The 22,352-nt window shown below is 38.3% G+C and overlaps 1 protein-coding gene across 3 annotated transcripts in view; it reads right to left on the reverse strand.

Annotated features, from left to right (window-relative positions):
• Positions 1–2,377: 2,377 nt before the first annotated feature.
• Positions 2,378–22,352, reverse strand: part of osbpl10a (oxysterol binding protein-like 10a) — an 84,146-nt gene continuing 64,171 nt past the window's right edge. For 2 of the 3 annotated variants that reach the window (XM_028461310.1, XM_028461307.1), the window contains 6 exons: positions 12,519–12,668; positions 11,943–12,441; positions 6,121–6,307; positions 4,971–5,153; positions 4,734–4,887; positions 2,378–3,357 (listed from right to left, as the gene is read on the reverse strand). In XM_028461310.1, the coding sequence (XP_028317111.1) occupies positions 3,313–3,357; positions 4,734–4,887; positions 4,971–5,153; positions 6,121–6,307; positions 11,943–12,441; positions 12,519–12,668 (1,218 nt within the window). In that variant the 3' untranslated portion in view covers positions 2,378–3,312. Of the gene's footprint in view, positions 3,358–4,733; positions 4,888–4,970; positions 5,154–6,120; positions 6,308–11,331; positions 11,337–11,936; positions 12,442–12,518; positions 12,669–22,352 lie in introns of all 3 variants that reach the window. The other variant, XM_028461308.1, reaches the window with a different exon arrangement.

Below are 22,352 nucleotides of genomic sequence, written 5' to 3' on the forward strand. Positions count from 1 at the left end.
ATGACCCAAATCACCCAAAATCAGAAGTATGGCTATTGTAAAGCATATTTTGCAAAAATAAAAAAAAGGAAAAAAATTGAGATAAGATCATCATTAGACCCTAAAAACTACTGCAAATATAATGCACGTACTTAAACAGGGCTAAGAAAGCAGTAAGGCATAAAAAAAATGACAAAATAAAAAAATCACATAACATCGGAGGTAAGGCTATATAGTAAGGTATATTTTGCAAAAATTTAAAAAAAAAAATTGAGATAAGACCATCATTAGACCCTAAAAACTACTACAAATATAATGCACATACTCAAACAGGCTAAAAAAAAGCAGTAAGTCACAAAAAATGACAAAATAAATAAATCACCTAAAATTGGAGGAAAGGCATATTTTGCAAAAATTTAAAAAATAAAAAAAATAAAAAAATTGAGTTAAGACCATCATTAGACCCTAAAAACGACTGCAAATATAATTCACATACTTAAACAGGGGTAAGAATGCAGTAAGGTACAAAAAATCGCTCTTCACTAAGGCTTATAGTAAGGCATAAAAAGGGAGAAAAAATTTCAAACACATCAACATGGACGTATGGCTATATATAGTAAGATATAATTTTGGCTGAAAACATTTCAAAAGCCTCAAACAGAAGTAAGGCTATAGTCGGGAAAAATATAGTGTGAAAATTTTTTACAGGCCTCAAAACGGAGGTAAGGCTATAGTAAGACAAAAAAAGAGGGAAAAAAATTCAAACGCCTCAAAATTGAAGTAAGGCTATAGTAAGTCATTAAAAAAGTTTCAAACGCCTCAAAACTGAAGCAATGCTATAGTAAGGCATAAATTTGGTCGAACATTTTTCATACACTTCAAGACGGAAGTAAGGCTCTCGTAAGGCATAAAAAAGGGAAACAATTTAAAACGCCTCAAAATGGAAGTAAGGCTATAGTAAAGCATAAATTTGGCTGAAAATATTTCAAACGCCTCACAATGGAGGTAAGGCTATAGTAAGGCATAAAAACATTATTACATCATAATTGTAATAAATTATCACTTATATGATTACAATTATAATTGACCACAACCATGCCAAAGATACAGAAAATGATGCATAGCACATATGAAGACCAAATAAAAGCACAAAATAACTCAAAAATATTTTTAGTATTACCGAAAATAACCTAAAATGAACAAAAATACAACAGAAGTATACAAAAATGACAGAAAACCAAACAAATCAATTACAAAAGCATCTGAATGTTGACTTTTCTACATGCTGACATGAATACTCACATTTTGTTACACAAGCTGCTCACCTCGGGGTGTATAGATAAACACAGATTGTGCCACTTGATGGCAGCATTTGTTCTTATTTTTGGATTGACAGATTTTTTTTTTTATTTAGTCTTACTCACACACATCACAGTCATGGAACTTTCTTTGTCAACAAATATTTGATATTAAGCAAGAATGTTGTGCGACAAACTTATTGGCTACTTAATACAGCTTTACTTTATTCATTTATGTTTTACTTTGTTTCATGTTTAGTGTGTTTGTCATATTTGCACGAGTGGGTGTGTTCCCTTTTGATGTCTTACATAGCCTTAGTGTTCTTAAGATTTTCATTATTTTTTGTATCTCACTGCAGTTTTGCCTGTTTTAGTGTGTTTTTTATAATTGCATTCATTTTTAGGGACTTAACTAAGAAAACATAGCAAACCCCTTTTTGACATATTCATCCCTTACCAATCATTTTTAACAGCGGGTGATTTTTTCATTCCTTGCTATATTCTTCATTCGATTTTTGGTGTTTGCCAGACTTTTGTCATTATACAGTATAAATGCTTTACTGCAGGGACCTACTGTGAGAAAATCATAACTTTTTGACATTTTTATGCCCTAATATAGCCTTACCTCAGATTTTGGGAACCTCAGATTGCATTCGTTTTTGGGGACTTACTATATAGCCGTTAACAAAAAATTCACAAAAATGACCCCAAAAAAACGCACGACAACTCCAAAATACATACAAATTTAAATTTACAAAGTAACAACAGAAGTACACCAGAAACAAAATTACAACAAAATATATAAAACTAAAACAAACTAAAGAATACACAAAAAAAAAAAAAAAACTCAAAAAAAGTCATGCAAATTAAATGAAAAATATACAAAACAACAAAGATACACAAAACAAAAAGATAGAAATGACAAGAAAAAAAAAACACGCACACGCACGCACACAATATTGACTCCAAAAATACACAAAACAACAAAAATTAATAAGTCTTTCACAGTAAGAATGAAGTAAAAACATTTCTTTGGGACTCCATATCCCACAATGCAATGCGTGAAACGGTATTAACCATCCCATAAACAGACACGTTGATTTAAAAAATTTAAAAGTTCTTTATTATAATTTTTTTTTACAATCTTCACTTCCTCCACAATCAATGATCTCCGTCAGTGAGTCAAAAACTGTTCTGAACTGTAATACGATGTTGAACAACCGTGTGAGGGCGTGGCTGAGGCTACAAACTGGCATCTGGTGATTCCACGTGATGTAGAAATAACAGAGTGAAAACTCTACAAACTGCTCTTTCAAATTAGTTTAACACTGTTTATGCACCTGGAAAACAATTCAATAACAGTTCATCATCATCATCATCTTCATCATCCTCCCAGCAGACGAGAGGGAGGAATGGACATCAACTCTTCGGTTTGGGGGAAAGGTTTGAAAGCAACATCAATGGAGACGGTTGATAACAGTGCAGGATGAGTAAAGAGTGGATAGATACATTCATAGTGCAGACAAAACAACAAGGACCTTCACTTCTATTAGCTCGCTGCAATATACTGAAGAATATCATAAACATATAACAAACGTCATCTATTATCTGCCATAAAGCTCTGAGAGACCACCCTGATTGGAAAGAGCCATAGTTATAAACATGTTGGTTTATCTCTATGGTGAAAGTGCCTTTTAGACATTTTACAGCTACAGTTTCACGTGTGACAGAAAGAGAATAATTCATTCTAACACTGCTGCGTGGCTGGACTAAAAGCTAAAAGAGTTAACAGTGTCTGAGAATAAAATGTATACAAAATCAAAAAATCCTGTGCAGTGTGCAAAGAAAGGCCTTGGTAAGGTGAAAAATAGAAACACTATGAATAGTAACGTTATCTAACAGTTTATAAAAAAATGTTCTTCACTTCTCCACGTGATGACGGTGGACGGAGAATAGATCCCTTTGGCACCTTGTTAGTCACAGGGAGGAATCCTGCTGTTAAGTTTATTTAAAAAGCAGACTTTATGTTCTGATGTCAAGTCGACTTCCACAGCGGGCTGTTGTAGATCCAACCGTCACCCTGTCATTTGGAGACAGGAACGCAGACATTAGTGAGGAAGAACGTGTTCCTATCGTTATCTGTTTTTCTTTCGTCGGTCGCTAACTCCTCCTACACCGTTTGTCCAATTTTGACAAATAAACAATCAAAACATTCAGAAACTTCCCCAGATTTATGCTATCATTTTTAAATATTTCTAACTTTTAAACTTTTTGAGTTATAATTTTTTTTGTGAAACTGCATTTACTTTTCAGCTCCAGCAATAACAATGTTATTGTGGGACTAATGCTATTGCTAGGTTAATGCTAAGCTAGTGCTTATGCAATTGTTAAGTTGATGCTAACACTAGACTAATGCTAATTCTAGCTGATGCTAATATTAATGCTAGCTAATGTAAATGTATGCTAATGCTAAGTTAGAGTTTTTGCTTCGTTAATATTAAAGGTGCAGTTCGTAACTCTTATGACTTTTTGTCATATTTGCTATAGCTGTCATTATGTAAGGACAGCTTTACATGAAACTAGTAGTTCGTGTGAAAAAAATAGATTGCCAGAATGCACCGTGACCGAGCAAAAAGAACCAATCAAAGCCAGGATTGTGTTTGATGGACTGTCTGACAGCTGTTGCTCACAGCCTCCGCCCCTTTCCGCCGTGGCCAAAACACAGCAATGCTCATAGCAAGGTAGTGCCTGGAGCGCCATCTTTTTTACAGTGTATGGTCTGGAGGAGTAGAAGATGGAATTGGTGATTTTTCTGCTCGAAAGGTAATTACTGCTGCTTGATTTACATTATGTTTGATTTGTAATTGTTACACTAGAACTCTGTAGTGCATGTGTTGTTTGTTCGTGTGCGCGCTGCCTTCACTGCAGCCTTCGTGTGGGCTGCTGTAAGTGACACTGGGTTGTTGCTGCTGCTGTTGCTTAGGTGTGTACACATTGAGAGAGAGATGCGCTGCAGTAATATGCTTTTAACAGTGCATGTTATATTACTGTGATGTTGCTGTTGGGCTAACGTTAGCTTGTTAACTCCTCTGAGGGTGGGACTTAAGAGGCAGGGCAAGAGAGCAGTGGGGAGGATGGGATCTGAAAGTTACTGACTGCACCTTTAATGCTAGGCTAATGTTAGGTTAATGTTTAGCTAATACTAGGTTAACGTTATTGCTAGGCTAATGCTAAGTTAGTGCTAATGTTAGGTTAATGCTCATGCTAGGTTGGTGTTAATGCTAGTTAAATGTTAATGCTAGGCTAATGCTAATTTATGGTAATGCTAGCTAATGCTAAGCTAATGCAGTGCGACATGGGCCAGCACCTGCATCCTCCTTACACACACAACCACACACGGTAGATGATTCAAGCATCAGTGAACATAACATTTCACCTTTATTTTTACATTCTTACCTCTTTTGTGAAGTATTTGGGAGTCCAGAGTTTGTTACCAGCTGCTCTCTTCTTCTCCTCTCCTCTCTGACATTCCTCCAGCTGGTGTTTGTGATCCGTGGCCTGGTCGATGTTTCCCTCCTTCAGTGACCTGGTGACGTGTTGCCATAAGCGCCTGTAGAGGAGGAAAACCCAGCCATCAGTGTCAATAATCAGTCCCAATATGCTTTTAAAACACAGCAGAGTTGGATAGCTCACCTGGACTCCATCCGACCCTGTCGCTCCACAGGCCTCAGCCTCTTCCTGGTTATAGGAAGTTTGGTGGTGTCCATCACTTTGGTTTCCCCACTGCTGTAGGTGAACTCTAGCGTGCCGTTCCACTCGCCCTGTGCTTTGCACACAATGGTGTTTGTGGGGTTGTGTTTGACCTCCGCCGTCACTCTGAAGTGTAAGGATGTTTGTTTGAAAAAGCACGTCAAAAGAACACCTAAAAGACACCTTTTCATTACAGTTTGTGCATAATATATAAATATTTCAAGTGCCATAAAACACAGGGACTGTAAAAAATATTCATAAATTATTTGTTTGTTCTTTAAAAAAAATACAAGTTATTTTTTGGCCTTGGGTGTGTAGTATAACTTTTCAGTGAAGTGGTACCAAACTTTTGAGACTTTAGGTTGGTTCTTTTGCTATTGGCATTTCTTCTTCACAATGTAAATGATGAAGCCACACTGCACCCAGCAGTTCATGTATGGTACTACAATAAAAAAAATAATTATGTTACTAATCATTCTTGCATTGTTGTATATGTTGCAAACATTCGACAATTTCAGCTTAAAAAACCCCAAAAACAAATCAATAATTTTTTTTTTTTTTTTTTTAGATTTTCATAATCTTACGTTTTAGAAAACAGAACAGTCCTGGAAACATGGACATTTTTTCATACATTAGTTTCTATTTTCCATACTTTTCTATACTTGCATATACACCCTGTATCATACTACTTTCCTTGGTTGCAGGAGGTCTAGAATAGATTATAGACCTAAAAGTGTGTCTAACGATGAAAAAAATGTAAGAAATTCAAAGAAACGTATTCCAATAAATAAACCTATAATTTATTATATTTCACTGTATAGTTTCCCATTATGTTTGAGTGGCTCCGTGAAATTCTGAATGTATTTAAATGATAAAATCAAGAAAGCTGTTGTTTACATGGCATTAATGGCTTCCCTAAGGAATACCAAAATGGCAGCTGGTGACTTCAACTCCATACACAGGCTTGTTCCCCAATGCGCCATCCAGTGGTAAAACACACTAACTTACACCCAGCAGCAGCTCCACTCATCAATAAATGATGTAACTCAGCTAAGAGCAGGAAGAGGAGAGAATGATGTCTTTTCCGTCTCACCTGTGCACCTTCCCTCCATAGAAAGGTTTCGTATGAAAGGTCACGGTTGCCGAGTAACCGCTCTTCACACAGTTGATGGAGACTTTTCCTCCAAGCTCCACCCACGGCACAGTGAGGATGGAGCGGGCATAGGCACAAGGCAGCGTGAACACGTACTCCTCATCGTGCTCCAGGAGGTAAAGAACACCTGAAATAAAAAAAACAACAATAACAAACAAAAAATCAGAATCAGAAGTACTTTATTTATCCCAGGGGAAAATTACTTATGTCACAGACGCTCGAGAAATATTACAAATGAAAAGAAAAAACACTAAAGAATGAAAGAAAAAAGAAAACGTACATAATTAGTAAGTAAAAGACTGTTAATTAAATAAGGATTAAATACAAGTGCATTCATTACAGTAGAAAAATAAGATAACATAAAAATAATAATAATACTAATGTACAAATATAATAAAAATGTGTACAAGAATCAAAAATCATTTTGTATCTTTAAGTATTTTCATTTTCACAAAAAGCCGTAGTGACCAGTTACGTCACCACTTTACCGTTGAGCTCAATGGTCAGCAAACTCAGGATTGTGGCCCACTTTAAGCACCTTAGCCACCTACCTTATCTTTAATGCTAATGATTAGCTTATGGGGGTTTAGTTAAGGTAGACAAAGCCTCAGATGTCAAAAAATGTCCCTGATTCTGTTCATAGTTTACACATTTTTGTTTTATTTCCTCACCAGTTTACCCAAATCCATTTTGGCTCCATTTCTTCAGCTTTGTACATTTGCTAAACATTAGGCCCTAGGTTCCCAAAGTGGGGTTCGCTAATTGTCATGGTGGGTATGTACTGTAAATAGGAATTAAAAACAGTGTGACAACATTGGAAACTAGAATATATATCAAATTTAGCCAAACTCTGCAGAGTTCTGTGCATCCTCTCAATCTCACCCTTCGTATTAAAGATGTAGCAAGTTTATTTCACAGTTTCAGGGTGATGAATATGTTGTATTACTGCTATATGTTCAATCAACAAATGTTTGGTAGATTAATTTTTTTAAAAAAAGAGAGAGACTGATTTATCACAGAAAATGCCAGTAGACTAATAATTTAATAAAGCAAAAAAAGTGATAATTCTGAAAGAGAGGTTTCCTTGTGTTCTTACAGATTAATAATATTTTTTATTGTATATTATTCCTCAACAGGATAGGTAAAAATTTAGGGACAAATTTCACTGTAGGGCTACACTGTATATGAGATTATTGTGTTGTACAGGAGTAGAGGGTACATGGCTTCAGGTTAATGGTCTGAAGGGGTAGCGGACTGTGAAATGTTTGGGAACAACTGCATTAGGCCACTTGTTCTATGGCAAAGACATTGTGGAAAGGCTTGTTATATTGTCCCAAAACATGAAGCTAAGGGTTTAGCCTGTGTCATACAACTATTTTCATTTCAGGATGTGAATTACTTGTATCTCATGACTTTGTAATAAGATTTCTGTCAGTGTTTGCCCACCTGTTTCTGTAAAAAAATAAAACAAATTGCATGTAAATGTGCAATATTGTACTGAAACATTGATGTTCCCATTTGATTTTGTTTAATAAAATGAAGATAGTAAATAATAATAATAAATAATAATAATATGAATTGCCATTTCAGTTTGAGGAAGTTAATACTGTAATTTCAAAAAATTGGAGACACGGGATATTTAAAACACAATAAGCCCAACTGGGTGGTAGAACTAATGAGGAACATAATTATAGCTAGTTTAACATATGGTGATAAATGAACTAACTGGACACAGTAATGTTTAACCTTCAGCCAATTCAATATAACTCAATATATTAAAAACAATGAACACATTGTGTCATTCATAAAATATTCTTAATTATTCCTACAGGCAAATCTTTTTTACCCAGATGTGACCTTAATGTTTTTCAGCAGCAGCTGGATGAAGTCTCACAGCCTGCAGTCATAGTAGATTAAAAAAAAAGCCACTTTAGCATCTCAATTCCTGTTTTATGGTGTGTTATTGAACGTCACACCGCATTTGATGTCATTAAACACAACATTTCAAATGCTGGACGCAAGAAACAGACAATGAAGAGAACATTGGAACTTGATCGCAAAACAAACATCCAGCAACTAAAATAAAGAAATACTCCTAAAGATATCAAAAATCTATTAGCTGCACCGAAAAAACTGTAAAGGATTCCTCTTCAGGAACATGAGCTGCTGCGTTATTTAAGTATGAATATTTCCCAGATTAACATGAGCAGCAGGTGTTGTTGTTCATCACTCCAGTGGGCATTTGTTTTAAACCATGGGATCCAAATGAATTCTTAATGTCTAACTAATTCACTTTACAAAAGGCTACACCTGAGAGCTAAAACATAGAAAATGCTACATACTGTTATGACACATGCGGGAACAAAAGCTCTACATAAGTTACAGTTTGAAAACTGTAAATAAAACCACGAGTTGAGTACATCCTCGTGGCAGATTTTCAATGCTTTTATGACATTCATTCTCTGAGGGGTGTTTTCAGGCAGGAGCGTTTGATATTAAACACTGTAATAAGACTGAGTGCAGGGGAATACAAGCTGCAATATAAAGCTAAACGTTTGAGAAACAATGCAAAATGTTATTGAATTTGAAAACAGTCTGAAAGAATGTCTACTCTCCTGTATCTGCTCACCTCAGGGCTTTCCATTAGAAGGCTTATTATTGTTACACACACATGCAGCACATGATGAACCACGAGCACATGCAAGTCACCAGCAGCATCATGTGCTGCCATAAGTGGATTGAACCTGCCCGGGTTACATCTGCCTCTGTGATTCTCATGAATAGTTTGCAGGTCTTACATCACAGCCACATGTTTACAGTAGAGCACTTGTACAGTTTTACAGCAAAGCACCTGCAGGGAAAACAAACTGCATGTGGTGCCTTTGAGACAGAGAGGACACAGTCAGCACGGAAAAGGACTAAGAGTAACTATCATGTAAGGCTGTTTTAACACCGATAGAGTCCTGGACTGGAACAGCTGATGATTTTATCAGCTTGATTTGGATTGGTTTGTGTTCACAGTTGCCTTTTTGTCTCTGATACAGTTGCATTAGCTTGTCACTTGGTTATTAGGTTATTGGTTATTAGAGTACGAGAGACTTTTCTGAGCAGACAAACAGACGATAAGAAGAGTCACATCTATTGGTCAGAAAATTCTTCCTTCTCCATCTGTTCTTTCAAAACATTCATGTATGGAGCAGCAACAAATTGTCATGCTTTTGGCGGTTTTGATGTTTTTTGCCCACCCACAATGCTGTGCGCTCTACGTCATCTTCAACACTTCCTGTGTTTGGCCTGAGCCGAAAGCGTTATTGTTCACATCGCACCAGAATCGCTTTAGACTTCGATTGGAAACGTTCCGAAACAATTGCTCTAGAATGTTGTTTGTGTTCACACCAACCAAATGAGGCAGATTATCCAGATGAATGAATCCTTGAGCATTTTAATCGCTAGGCTGTTTTGCAACGAAGCTGATATGTTTCAATTCTAGTTAATTTGTCTATTTCCACCACAAGCGTATGTGGTCCGTCACAGCTGCCGAAGCCCTCCACAACAGAGACGCAGCCCTTCTATTTTTGCCAGACGCTGGAAACATACATTCAGCAAAGATAAGCTTATGTGGGACGGGAAGTAGTGTACAGACACAGAATAAAACATTCGGTTTATTTTCAAAATAAAACACTCTGTTCAAAGCGGATCATATTTCCATCTATTTTCCAACCCGCTTGCTCCTTTTCAAGGTCACGGGGGGTCTGCTGGTGCCTTTATCTCGCTTTCTTTAGGAACTTGGCACGGGTACACCCTGCACAGTGTGGCAGTGGATTGTATTTCACATATAAATATTTACATATCCATGGTTGAATCACAATGATCTCCACAGAAGCGGAAGATCTAAAGAGCAGGACCCAGTCATTTACCTTCTGCTACTCTAAAAGGACACAATTAACTGTTTGTATGAATTTGTGGTTCTCTTTATATTGAATACAACTCGCTATATTGTATGATTAAGCGTGAATTAGCGAGATCTCCTGAGTCCTTGTCGCAACAGTTATGCATCACAGACAGCGGAGCATTGAGCAGTGACGCATCCAGTGGAAATCCAGTGTTAGCATCTCAAACAATCACACATTTCAACTATTACACATGAAAAAGTAACAAAACCCCAAAACCTTTTTGTTCTGCTGTAAACAAAAATATTTGGCTCAGAAATGTAAAGTTGTTGACTGATTCTTGGCCAATTCTTGACATTTTAGTCAAAGTATTTTAATTTGGCGTATTTTGTAAGAGTGACTACCCTCTATGGGTTAAAACCTAGCTATTACAGTAGAATTTCCTATTGGCTGAGATGGAGGCCGATGACGTTTTGGAGGCAGCTTTTGTCAAGAACCACAACTGTTGGCCCTGCCCCTCCTGTGAAAACTAGGGGGAGGGATCTGCTATTAGAGAGAAACTGGATGTGTCTTAACTGCTCCAGAAGCCCCGCCTATTAATAAGGCTTTCTTGGAGTTTCCAGCCTGGACGCAAGTCAGTCAAAACCTCAGGGTTCAGTTAATCTTTAAGCTAATGTTAAACAGAACTGTAGTGGATGAGTCTGCATTGTTAGGTGTTAGGATCAGATAATCTAAACTCAAAGTTGTAGTTTTGTTGTGTTTTCTGAAAAGGGGTTGCTCATGTTTAAAATAAGAAGTAATGAATGCAGATTTGCAAAGACCGACCTGTAGGTTAAATGCAGTGCAATCAGGGAATTGTTGCTGCTTTGATTTTCCTCTGCAGCTGACTCACCATCAAACTGCCTCACAGCCTTTTACAAACACACACAATCAGCTGCAATCAGTTGAGGACAGCTACTGTGGCAAAAGTCTGATATTTCAGTTATCAAGGTCCCCTGGGTCACCATGTTCTCTATCAGTGAAGTGTTGCATCAGGACCTGCCAACAGGTGAGCACCAGATATCTGACTCAGGCCTGGTGTCCGACTACAGTCCATCAAGGACTTCCTGTGACTCATCACCTTGCAGTCTGCACACTGACGTCTGCTGATTGAGTTTATTTGGAGCTTCGTCCAACCTTCATCAGAGCTGTGAGGGCAACATTTGCATTTTTGATGATCAAGTGCTAATGAATATTCAAGAAATCTGAAACTATTTATGGGAGACACTGTTGAAGAGTTGGTTCCTGTTTTGCAGATGTGACGCCCTGTGTTTTGTGACTCCATGTTACAAACTGCATGAACTTCTTCAGGAATGGGAATTTCTCACGTGCATCCGTAATCCTTAATGAACCTCGCATTTGGTTCTCCCCTTTTATGAATTACCTCAGATACATTAGAGACTGACCACTGCAGAGCTGGACTCCAGTCAGGTTTTCATCCCAATATTGCATGACAGTGCACTTTATTGGTGCAGTGTGTTTGATTACAGACATCTTGAGTTTGTATATTGTATAAGTATGGCCTCGGATTTTCCATGATCGCATGCTCAGATCTGCTATTATTAAAATATGATTGCTAACATCTGTCAATCACAGCACAATATGGATACAGCTGCAAGAATTTGAGAAAATGTAATAAGTTAGATAATTGTGTTTGAAAATGTACCAGTTGTCTACTTTGAAAATAAGTTTAAAAAAAACATCTAAACAGGGAAACATATTGTGAAGCAGAGATGGTTAAACCTGAAATGGTTTTGGAAAGACATTCCAAATTCCACATGAGAAAAACAACAAAACAAGGTTATTATGAGTCTTTGTGTAGTACACACTCACCTTCTCCCACCATGGACACTCCTATAGACATGCCCATAAACTTGCTCTTGGTCCAAACATGGGCGTTGACGCACATCCTGCGTTCCCGACACTCACAGTAAAAGCCTGACACTGGGGGGTGATGGGAAACCTGCTCGGCCACAAACTGGACCCTGTAGCAGCCTCCATGCAAGTCGTCCCCCTGCAGGGTGTTGTTGGGGCCCCGGCCCGGCTCCCGCGCCGACCCTTGGTTGGACCTGACCAGAGGTTTGACTCGTTCTCGAGGAACTTCCCAGGAGCAGTGGAAGGTCTCCCCTAACACGGGGTTGTAGGGCTTCTTGGCCACGGCGCCTTTGCGGCCCTCGTGAAAGGCAGTCAGGTAGTACTCCACAAAGCGGACTATCCGGTCCTCGGCCGTGGCCCCGGCTGTGATGGACAGGAACATGTCAGGGTGGGCCATGAAGTTGGCATACATCTCCAGCAGAGATCGCTTTTCCAGAATGAAGGTTGGCAGAACCACCTAGCAGAAGAAGCACGTTGTTAAAACTGGGATGATTTGGAAACAGACAAAGCTTTAGTTTAGATGTTTGTATCTACCCGTGTGAGGTCCATGCCCAGTTTAAGCTGAGAGAGCAGGTGAAGGATGATGCTTCGCTGGTCGTCTAGAACACCGAGGTCCTCCTCCTCGTTGTCCTCAGAGTCAGTTACCTCCTCATTGGGGCTGATGTCGTCCAGCACTTGATGATGCTACGAAAAGAAGAAGAAACTTTACAATAGTATCTCATTTCCCCCAAGCTTGTGTCTGCTCGGATCGGTTTGGATTTGGGATTTCTGAAATTGTAGTAGGTTGAACATTATTGCAATAAAGTGGCTTTTTACATATAATAATACAGCTGATGCTGATGTATCTGCAATAGAATAAATCAAACAAGTCCAATTGGCTTTTACTGAGTCAGCATATTTGTTTGGGAAAGTATGATGGGACTTTTTATAACGCTAGAGACAAAAGGACAAAAGCTAAACCTTTACACAATAGAAAAACCAACTGAACAGTAGATAATGGTACTCTAAGTGGAAACTTTGTAAAATTGTTCAGAGTGAAAAACAATATATATATATATATATATATATATATATATATATATATATATATATATATATATTCTTCACGATTGACATGAATCAAACATTATCAACCCGTAGTCCTACAAGAAAACTGCAAACATAACTTGAATATTTTTGTTCACTGAAACCAAAGCTTTGATTTAATAAAAATGTTAAAAACTGCAGAAGATCTTCCACTGTGCATTTGAATTCTGCTCGTGTTTCCCCAGCAGGACAAAGCGTGGCTCGCTCTGACACCTGTCCCCTGAAAAGGCTAAAGAGGAGGAAGATGAAGCTGTTTTCTGCCCGTAACATTTCACTTTGCGTAAGGTCACACAGCTCATTTAGAGGCTGGGAGTTCCTGACAGAGAATAAACCCATAAACACTAAAGGACACGACTGATCACAACCTGCTATTAGTTTTCTTCTTACCACGACTATTCATGTACACTAAGCCTCCTTTCAGGATACTTCCAGCACATCACATGCTTCCATGAGCTCTATAGGTCTGTGAATGACCCATGTTTGGCCCCTGAGAGCTTGGAGCTTTAACCCTCCCACAGAGCACAGATCTCCTGTCTTCATTTTGTGTTCCCTCATTCAAGTGGAAATGGATCCAGTTGGAGTTAAAGAAAAGCTCTGATACCTCCTACAGCGACTTTCAAGCAGGAAGGAAGGAGGAAAATACAAGGAGGTTTGATACATAATGCACAAAGTGCTCTTCAGCCTGTAGGCAACAACAACAACATCACCGCCCTTCTGCTTTTCACCCTCCCAGTTTATCTACAGCCCAAATCACATGTGCACATGACAGGGTTGGGGTCAATCATAATTGTAATTGCGTAATTGATAATTCATTACAACTATGCCATAATTATAAATAGGGTCCGAAGGCCATGAATGGCCATAGGAACCTATTGTTCTTGCTTTTAACGTAATTGTAATTTGAAAAATCTGTTGCTATTAATCATAGTTAATCGTAATTAAATTGTAATTGAGTTTAGATAATTTACTTTATAATTGTAATTGACAATTATGAAAATTCTATAACAATTATCAACTACAATATTCGCATTTCCTGAAGAAAATGCAAGTGAGGATGCAGGTGCTGGCCCACGTCGCACTGCATTAGCTTAGTATTACAGTATGTAGCATTAGCATTAACAATAGCATTAGCTTAGCATTAACCTAGCATTAGCATTAACAATAGCATTAGCTTAGCATTAACCTAGCATTAGCATTTCCCTGCTGTTAAAATGTAGAAAAAGTGGATGGGAAAATTAAAAGTTAAATAGTTTAAAAAGTTGAAAAGTTAGAAAAAAGCTAATACATCGCAGAATGTCCAGAGAATATTTGAACATTTTGACACTAAATTTGTTGGAATCAGTTGAAAAATGCTGGAGTAGTAGGAGCATCCTCACTAACTATAGTTTAACACAAAATTGGGGAACCATGTTCTGTGTACAGTTCTACACATATGTAGTTAACAATAATCAAAAGATGTTTCATATCAAGCTTTTCTACAATTCACCATTAAAAAACTGAAATCGAGGGCTATATGTAAGTAAGTAAAATGTATTTGTATAGCGCTTTTCACAGACCAGGGTCACAAAGTGCTTCACATTTTACAGTTATACCAACAAAAAAGGCTCAGACGCCCAGACCGAAAATATTAAAACCTATATTTTCATTGATTAGGAAGCCTAACAAGGTAACCAATCGATAGGAAAGAAATTAGATGATAGATATTTGTTTTTAGTGTATTTTACAGCTGATTTAAGACCCGTTATCATAACAGATGCTAACAGAAAGCTAACACAAGAGGAAGGTTAACTTTTATTAGGTTATTTAATGCAGGCTCAGTCATTGTGATTAACCTAATTGTAATTGACTTTCTAAGGTAAAAACATATTTCCGGTAAATGTAATTCAATTTTAATTGAACATGGGTAATTGAAAACCTAATTGCAACTGAAAAATGTAACTGACCTCAACCCTGACATATGTTATCAGGGCTCATGATTGTAACAGAAAAGCTGGGATCATTTTTAAACTGCATAAAACACTCCAGAAGAGGAGGAGGAAGAGGAAGAGGGGGGATGGATTCCTTAGACCTGCCTGTTACTTGAATATTTCATTCCATTCCTGCATGCATGCCAACAGCTCCACACATCGCCTCCTTCACGCTCGCACTGGCACCAAATACGCTCAGTGCACAAAAATGGTTGTGCACAAAAGACACAAGCGCCGTCAGGAGGCAGCATGCTTGAACACACACATACAGGAGTCCCTGGAGCTGCCTGGTTCTCTGAGCGGAGAGATAAATATAGACGGGAGAGAGGAAGGGGAGAAAAAGACAGAGGGTGGAGAAGAGGAGGTCTGTTATGATTTCAGTGGATCTAACTAATTAAAGAGGCTCCTGACAGGAACAGGAAATGGCTGCGGAAGAGGTCAAAACATCTCAGTAGTGAACACACAAAGCTGGTACCACCTAAAGATGCATAAACACACCAAAGTGAACTAAAGTGGAGTATGCCTTTTATTAAAAAAACAGTAAATGACTGACTTGGGCTGGAATTAAAATCTGGATTGAGTCAAAATTCCACATGCTTCTTACTCACGTTCAAACTTAAATCCGGCCCTTTCGAGTATTAAATCCAGCCCACTCGAGGAAGTAAAAATGACAGAAAAAAACATGAAACATTTTGTCAATTGCTAACTAATTCAGTTGTAGAATTCTCAGCCCCTCCAAATACAAAAATGTAATTAAAATCCACAATATTTGCAGAGCTCACTTTTCCACTTCTTATATCACATGACGGCAGTCTTTTCTTTTTTATCTCAAATTGTTGAAAGAACTCTCAATATTTCCAAAATCTAATTTTTCTCAAATTATTCCACAAAATTTCATCAAATTCCAAAAATTAGGGAAATTTAAGTAGAGATCCTGCAGGGACTGATATACTCACATACTATATCATTTACATATCATTCATACATGTAAGTGCAAACCAGGGCGCATTGATGTTGAATTTGTACCTATAATCAAAGCCCCATTTAGGCCCAAAATGGTCCATATTTGACCCCTGAACTAAAAAGAGTTTGACACCCCTGTTCTTAACAAATATTCTTCTATTTACTCATTACACTGCATGTTATAGCTTCAACCCACATGCACCCCATTAATGTCCTCCACTAATTGTCAGACACTAACATGATCCCTTAATACGCATAACACCCACACAATGTGTTTCTGTTGATGGTCTACTACCAGTTTAATGTCTTTAGCTGTCACTTTTTGTCGCTCTTCTTTGTCTTCATATACTTTCTATGAATAACATCTAACTAAAGGATAGTTCATTAAATTGTGCCGACTAGAAAACCGGTTCTCTGATCAAATATTCAATAATTTCACATGTTCTAGTGCCGGAATTATTCAAGCATGCAGAGGACTTTACTGAGAAAGAAGTCGTTTCAGGTTTTTCGTTCACTCTGGCAGGAATAATATGCAAAACAAAATGAGGGTTTCTTTTTAATGGGATGATGATAAAGATTTGTTTTCTTTTTACTTTCAGTCAAATCAAAGAAAATCAATGTATGTCACTCTATCAGTGTGTGTGTGTGTGTATAAAGTTTTCCATATACACTACCGGTCAAAAGTTTTAGAACACCCTAATTTTTCCAGTTTTTTATTGCAATGCAAGTCGTGCAAGTCTAATGAATAGCTTGAAATAGTACAAATGTAAGCACTGAACAGCCAGAGGTTAAAAAAACAGTTTGGTTACCCAAAACTCAAAAACAATGTACATTTCAGGTTAAATTAGCCTTGAAGGCTGGTGCTACTAATTCCTACAGGTGTTCCAACTTTTCTTGGTTACTTACAACCCCCTCTGTCAGCATAAAAGCAGTGTTGGAACACGTGTACTTTGATGAGTCAAAACTTCAGCATACATTTTGGTCATAAATTGATTCCATGATATCTTTTTCAACTCAAATTGCTTATTTGTTCTATGCTTTCATTTCAGAGTGCAATGACACAATAAACTGAATAATATTCAGTAAAAAAAAAACTGGGGAAAAAGTGTGGTGTTCTAAAACTTTTGACCGGTAGTGTAAATGTTTTTAATTTCTGAAGTGAAATACACTTCATATAGAAATAGAACTGTAATTTTTTGGTTTTTGTCGTAGTATTTATTTATTTACAGATTAAAGTGCTGATTTTGTTTGCCTTAAAGGTTAGAAAGTTAAGCATATTTAGTGAAGTTTGCCTGTTTTCATTGAACAGGTATGATTTGGAATTTCCGAACGCTCCAGAAATTGAATAAAAGTGAAAGTGAATGTCACTGTATTTAGTGTTTGCGTGTAATAAAATGATCTTTCCATGATAGTGTCCTGTTTTATGCAATGTTTCAGCTCGAACAGTTTCTAATGGATGGATGGATGCATGGATGGATGGATGCATGGATGAATTCCCTAGCGGTGCAAAAGACCCAATAATGAGCCAGTGGCTGCACTCAGGTGTGTTAAAGAAGGGCACACGTGCAGTGGAGCTAAGCAGATCTACCATGAATAAAATAATAGCTTTAATTTTGATTCAATATGTTAATTTAACAACTATACCTATTATTAAAAAGAGAAAAAAAACTAAATCTTATGTCCATTAAATTATATAAACAAACTTAACGTTTTTATTTGGTGAAAATGTTCTGAACCTGAAGCAGCTCTGCCACTGAGAAGAATCCATAATATATGAAGTCAAGAAAGACTCTAAAGAGCGAAACTGTGTCTACTTTTTTCTGATCACATGCACACAAGCTCAAATGCCCCTACAATGCATGCTGGGTAATCCCTGGAGCTTCTGCTTACACTGCTCACCTCATTTCAAACACATGCAGAGACAAACACAAACATCAGCTCTCACACTGCTTTGCTGTGTCGCTACAGGCTTGACCTGCATGAAGCTGGATCTCATCTCCGTGAAGAGAAAGAAGTGGAGAGGCGGCGAAAACAAGCACCAACGCTCACATCCAGAAGTTAGAGCTCCAAAGGCAGGTGAGTTGAGACTCCAGCTGCCGTTCAATCAGGTTTAAGTGTGTTTTCTAAGTCAGAAACCCTGGATAAGTCCAGATCTGCTCTGAAGCAGCCCTCCTCCTCCTCATGTGATTTTGCTGAGTGAGTGAGCAGCGGTCATTAATGAGTCCCAGGTCTGTTTCAGAGAGACTGAGGTAAAGTGAGGAGCTGCTGTGCGTGACTCGTTCTTTCCTCTGCCCACCACCACCACCACCCACTCTGAAAAACAGGGAGGAGGCAGAGAGGGAGCCGAGGGAAAGTCCTGCTGACGCTACCTCCACCCACCCTCCTATCATCACTCTGCTGTTTCCCTACATCCTTTTCCATTTTTACCTCCTCCTCCCTTTCTGCATCACTTCTCCCTCAGCTCTCCTGGCTACTGTCCTACGCTGACAAGACTCCCAGTTGTCTCAGTTTTTGCAGATGTGTTGGTCATTTCCCCCTCCAAAAAAACCTCCCACAAAATATGATGATTTGCACACATACAGTAGCTAATCCTCAGTTTCTCTATCATCCAAATGTATCTACTATTATTTCATAGCAACTGTAAAAATAACTGCCCTAACTTTACCTTGATTAGTTCTTTAAAAGACTAATTACCAAAATAGTTCCAGTCCAAAAGTAATAGGCTATTTTTTTATCAGAGTATACCACGGGGCGACCTAGGGACAGTGGTAGAGTGGGTCGTCCAATATCCGAAGGGTTGGGGGTTTGAATCCCGCTCTATCCTACATTGCCTCGTATGAATGGGTATGAATTGTGCATGAATTGTGCATGAATGTTGGTGGTGGTCAGAGGTGCAGTAGCCACAAAATGGCAGCCACACTTCTGTCAGTGTGCCCCATGCCAGCTGTGGCTACATTGTAGCTTATCACCACTGGTATGACTGATGTGAGTGACTGATGTGAATGAATAATGATTTCTATACGCGCTTTGAGTCTCCTTGAAAAAAGTGCTATATAAATATAAGCCATTATTATTATTTGTTCGTTTGTGTGGTAGTACGATTATGTCAAAAACACTTTTACCCAAAGATAGGCCTTGCCCCATGAAAGATTCCATTACATTTTGTAAGAGATTTGAGATAGTTCCTTAATTTCCCCACAAATTTCATCTGGATATAACCTGGATTGCACAATTAATTGTGATTTTTTTTCTCCCCCAAACATTTGTACCTGTTATCCCTGTTAACATTTGTTAACACATTTGTTAACAGGGATAACAATTTCTTCCAAGCCTGTGAAGCGTGAATGATCATGGTACCATAATCAGTATCACTGATCCAGATAACTGCCAATACTGTATCTGGCAAAGAGGAGATTTGGTGCTTGACAAAGTTTTGTGTTTTTGAGTTCTCTTGTTACTCATATTTTACTTAAAGCTGCCTCGCTATCATTGTAAACCTGCCAATTTCTAACTCAAGATCCACTCATGAGTCATAAAATCCTCCTCTGTATGGCGCCAAGTCAACACAAAATGGGTTAAAAACGGTCAATCACTGTGTAGTATTTTCTGTTGAATAAATTGGCACAACATACAGAATGCATCCATACAGTATGCATTATCAGAAAACGTCTATAATTTAGGATTGTAGTATTACGACCACATTCTAGAGGGTTCGTGAGCCCAATCCTGGAGACAGTGTCAACCACAAGAACCACAGACGTTTCAGTGACCTCTTAGGAAGTGTTTAGCGGCTTTTGTCTCCCTCTGGGCTTTAGTGCATCATGCTCTCAAAGTGAATGATTGCAGGCCACTGTGTCCCACGAGTCCGTGTGTAGTTTGATAGCTAGCATGTTCCTCTTAGCCGTGTGCTTTAAACAGAGCTGGATCGTCCAACGAGCCTCTTGCTGTGCACAAGTTATCCCATTTAGATGTTTCTTGGGAATGCGATCTTTTCCATTCTTACGCTATGGCCAATTCATCACAGGTGTCGGAGGAGGGTGTAGATTAAGGAGATCCATGGCCATCATTAATTACACCACCACTCAGTGGTCTAATGTTATTGGCTGATCAGTGTCCTGTTTATGGATGTATTCAGTTCAAACTTGCATGACTCATGACTCATAACTAATGTTGTGCCGATACCGATACTAGTATTGGGAGGGGCCCGCAAATGCCATTTACAGCATCAAACTCTTCTGCAAATGCAGGGCCTTGTGTTTTTCTCGCTCCCGATGCATTGCCAAGGCAAGCTATTGCTAATGGCCCGGAGCTGCCATTCTGAACCAATCGTGGGGCCGCGTTTTCATGTTTCCGAAAAACAAACGAATGTCTCTACACATGAGAAAAAATGTCAGAGATTTTGAGGACCTTATTTTCGGCAAAAAAACAGATCATATCACCGCAATATCGGCATGTAGCGGTATCGGCCGATACAATGCAACTGGGTATCTGTATCGGCATCGGGACAAAAAAAGAGTATTGGAACAACACTACTGATGACTGAGGTTTTCTCTCGTACATGATCATTAGCTCGATGCCAAACTCTTACCCACCCCCCAAGGACAAGGATGAGCAAAGTGCAGAAATGCAGCAACCTGAGATAGTTTCCTCTGCACTCAGAAGAAAATGAGATACTTCACTCCTTGAAGGACTTATATTCTTCTGAGTTCCTTCCTCATATTCTTCGCTCAGAGCTGAAACCCCCTCAGTCTATTTTTGGTAACTGTTTCCACCACAAAAGCTGATCTTCAATTGATTCCAGTCCTGACTTCGACACATTATTTTTATTATTCATCCATTGTTTTTATTCTTTTAATGAACTCTGTCTTCCCTGTCATTCCCTTGCCTCTAGTTTTCATTCATTTATTCTGTTTCATCACCATCTTTCCCAATCCATCACTTTGCTCACCCTCACACCTGATTTCCTTTGCACTATTTTCCAATCCTCTTTTCCTCTTTTTTCCTTTGCAAAGCATTGTGGGAGATTGGTGGGGAGCATCTGGCACAAGGCTCGATATAGGAAGTCGACCCACTTCAAAGACTCGTTCTCATTCTCGCTTTAAACAAGCAGCACATCCGAGAGGCTTGTCCTCCTTCACCATCTGTCCCTCCCTCTTATCAGCCTCACTTCTATCACATCTTCGTTACATAAACACAAGCATGAATAAAGCCAATAAAAAATCATTTTGTCGTCCTTTTGGGACAAAACCCATCTCCAGAAGATTTGCTTCTGTAAAGAACAAATGCAAAAAGGAGGTCTTCACTTTTGGTGAAACCCAGTGTGTCCACTAGGGGCAGAAACCCCTTCCACAACAATGAAAAAGAGACAAGATGGTTCCTTACAAGGTCGCAAAACCTGTAGTTGAGAACATAGATATAGATTTGGTTGTCGCTCAGAATGGTCCAAAACGGACGCCATCTTACTCAAGATTAACTAAGCGTAACAACCAGCTTTCGTCAACTCCATCACATTAGAGAACGATACTGTGACGTTTAACAATATGCAGGATTTGGCAGTATATTAAAAAACATGATCATAATGCAGGCACAATATTTACCCAATTTGCCAGAAAAATGGCATCAAAAGCTCTTCTATGCTCTCAAGGATCTACCTACGTATTTCATCAAATTGGAAAATAAAAGCTGGCCCTACTGGGTACTCGTAGTACCGGTTTTTATGGTCAATGTCTAAAAGTGTTTTGAAGGAATAAACTACACAAAAAAATGGAAGGAAGAAAAAAAGATCCAAACAAGAAAACGTACCTGTGAAATGAATGTAAACCATCCACCTAAATGTCAAACATGTTTTAAACAGTTCAGTCTGAGTGTTTGTTAACTGTCGCTACTGTTTGGCTCCTAGAATTCAGTGGTCAGGAGATCTTAACCCCAACCAGACAAAGACACAGTTGTTTATTTCAGTCAGAAAACAATATCATCACATGATCTCATTGGTTAAATAATCAGCAACAGAGCATTTTCTCCTCCAGATTAAAAAGAATGATAATATGTCAATGGTCAGCTTCAATTGCCTTAAAATGTGGGTTGAATAGCTCTTTGTCTTTGTTTACAAAAACATTTTCATCAATGTCAACTTTATAGACAGCAGTTATCCTACGACACACTTAAAGGCCATTGTTATAGATGCACCATTTATAGGGTTATAATCTAAGGTGTTGGAAACCTTCCTTGGAAAACAATGAACAGTAAATGCTCAAGGGTAAATATACGAAGACTTTAAAGGGGACATATCATGGTTTTAAATCCTTCCTTTTTACATATACAGTAAATCACACAGTTGTGGTCTATATAAAGC

This window comes from Gouania willdenowi, chromosome 11 (assembly GCF_900634775.1).
Source record: "Gouania willdenowi chromosome 11, fGouWil2.1, whole genome shotgun sequence".
Classification (NCBI taxonomy): Eukaryota; Metazoa; Chordata; class Actinopteri; order Blenniiformes; family Gobiesocidae; genus Gouania; species Gouania willdenowi.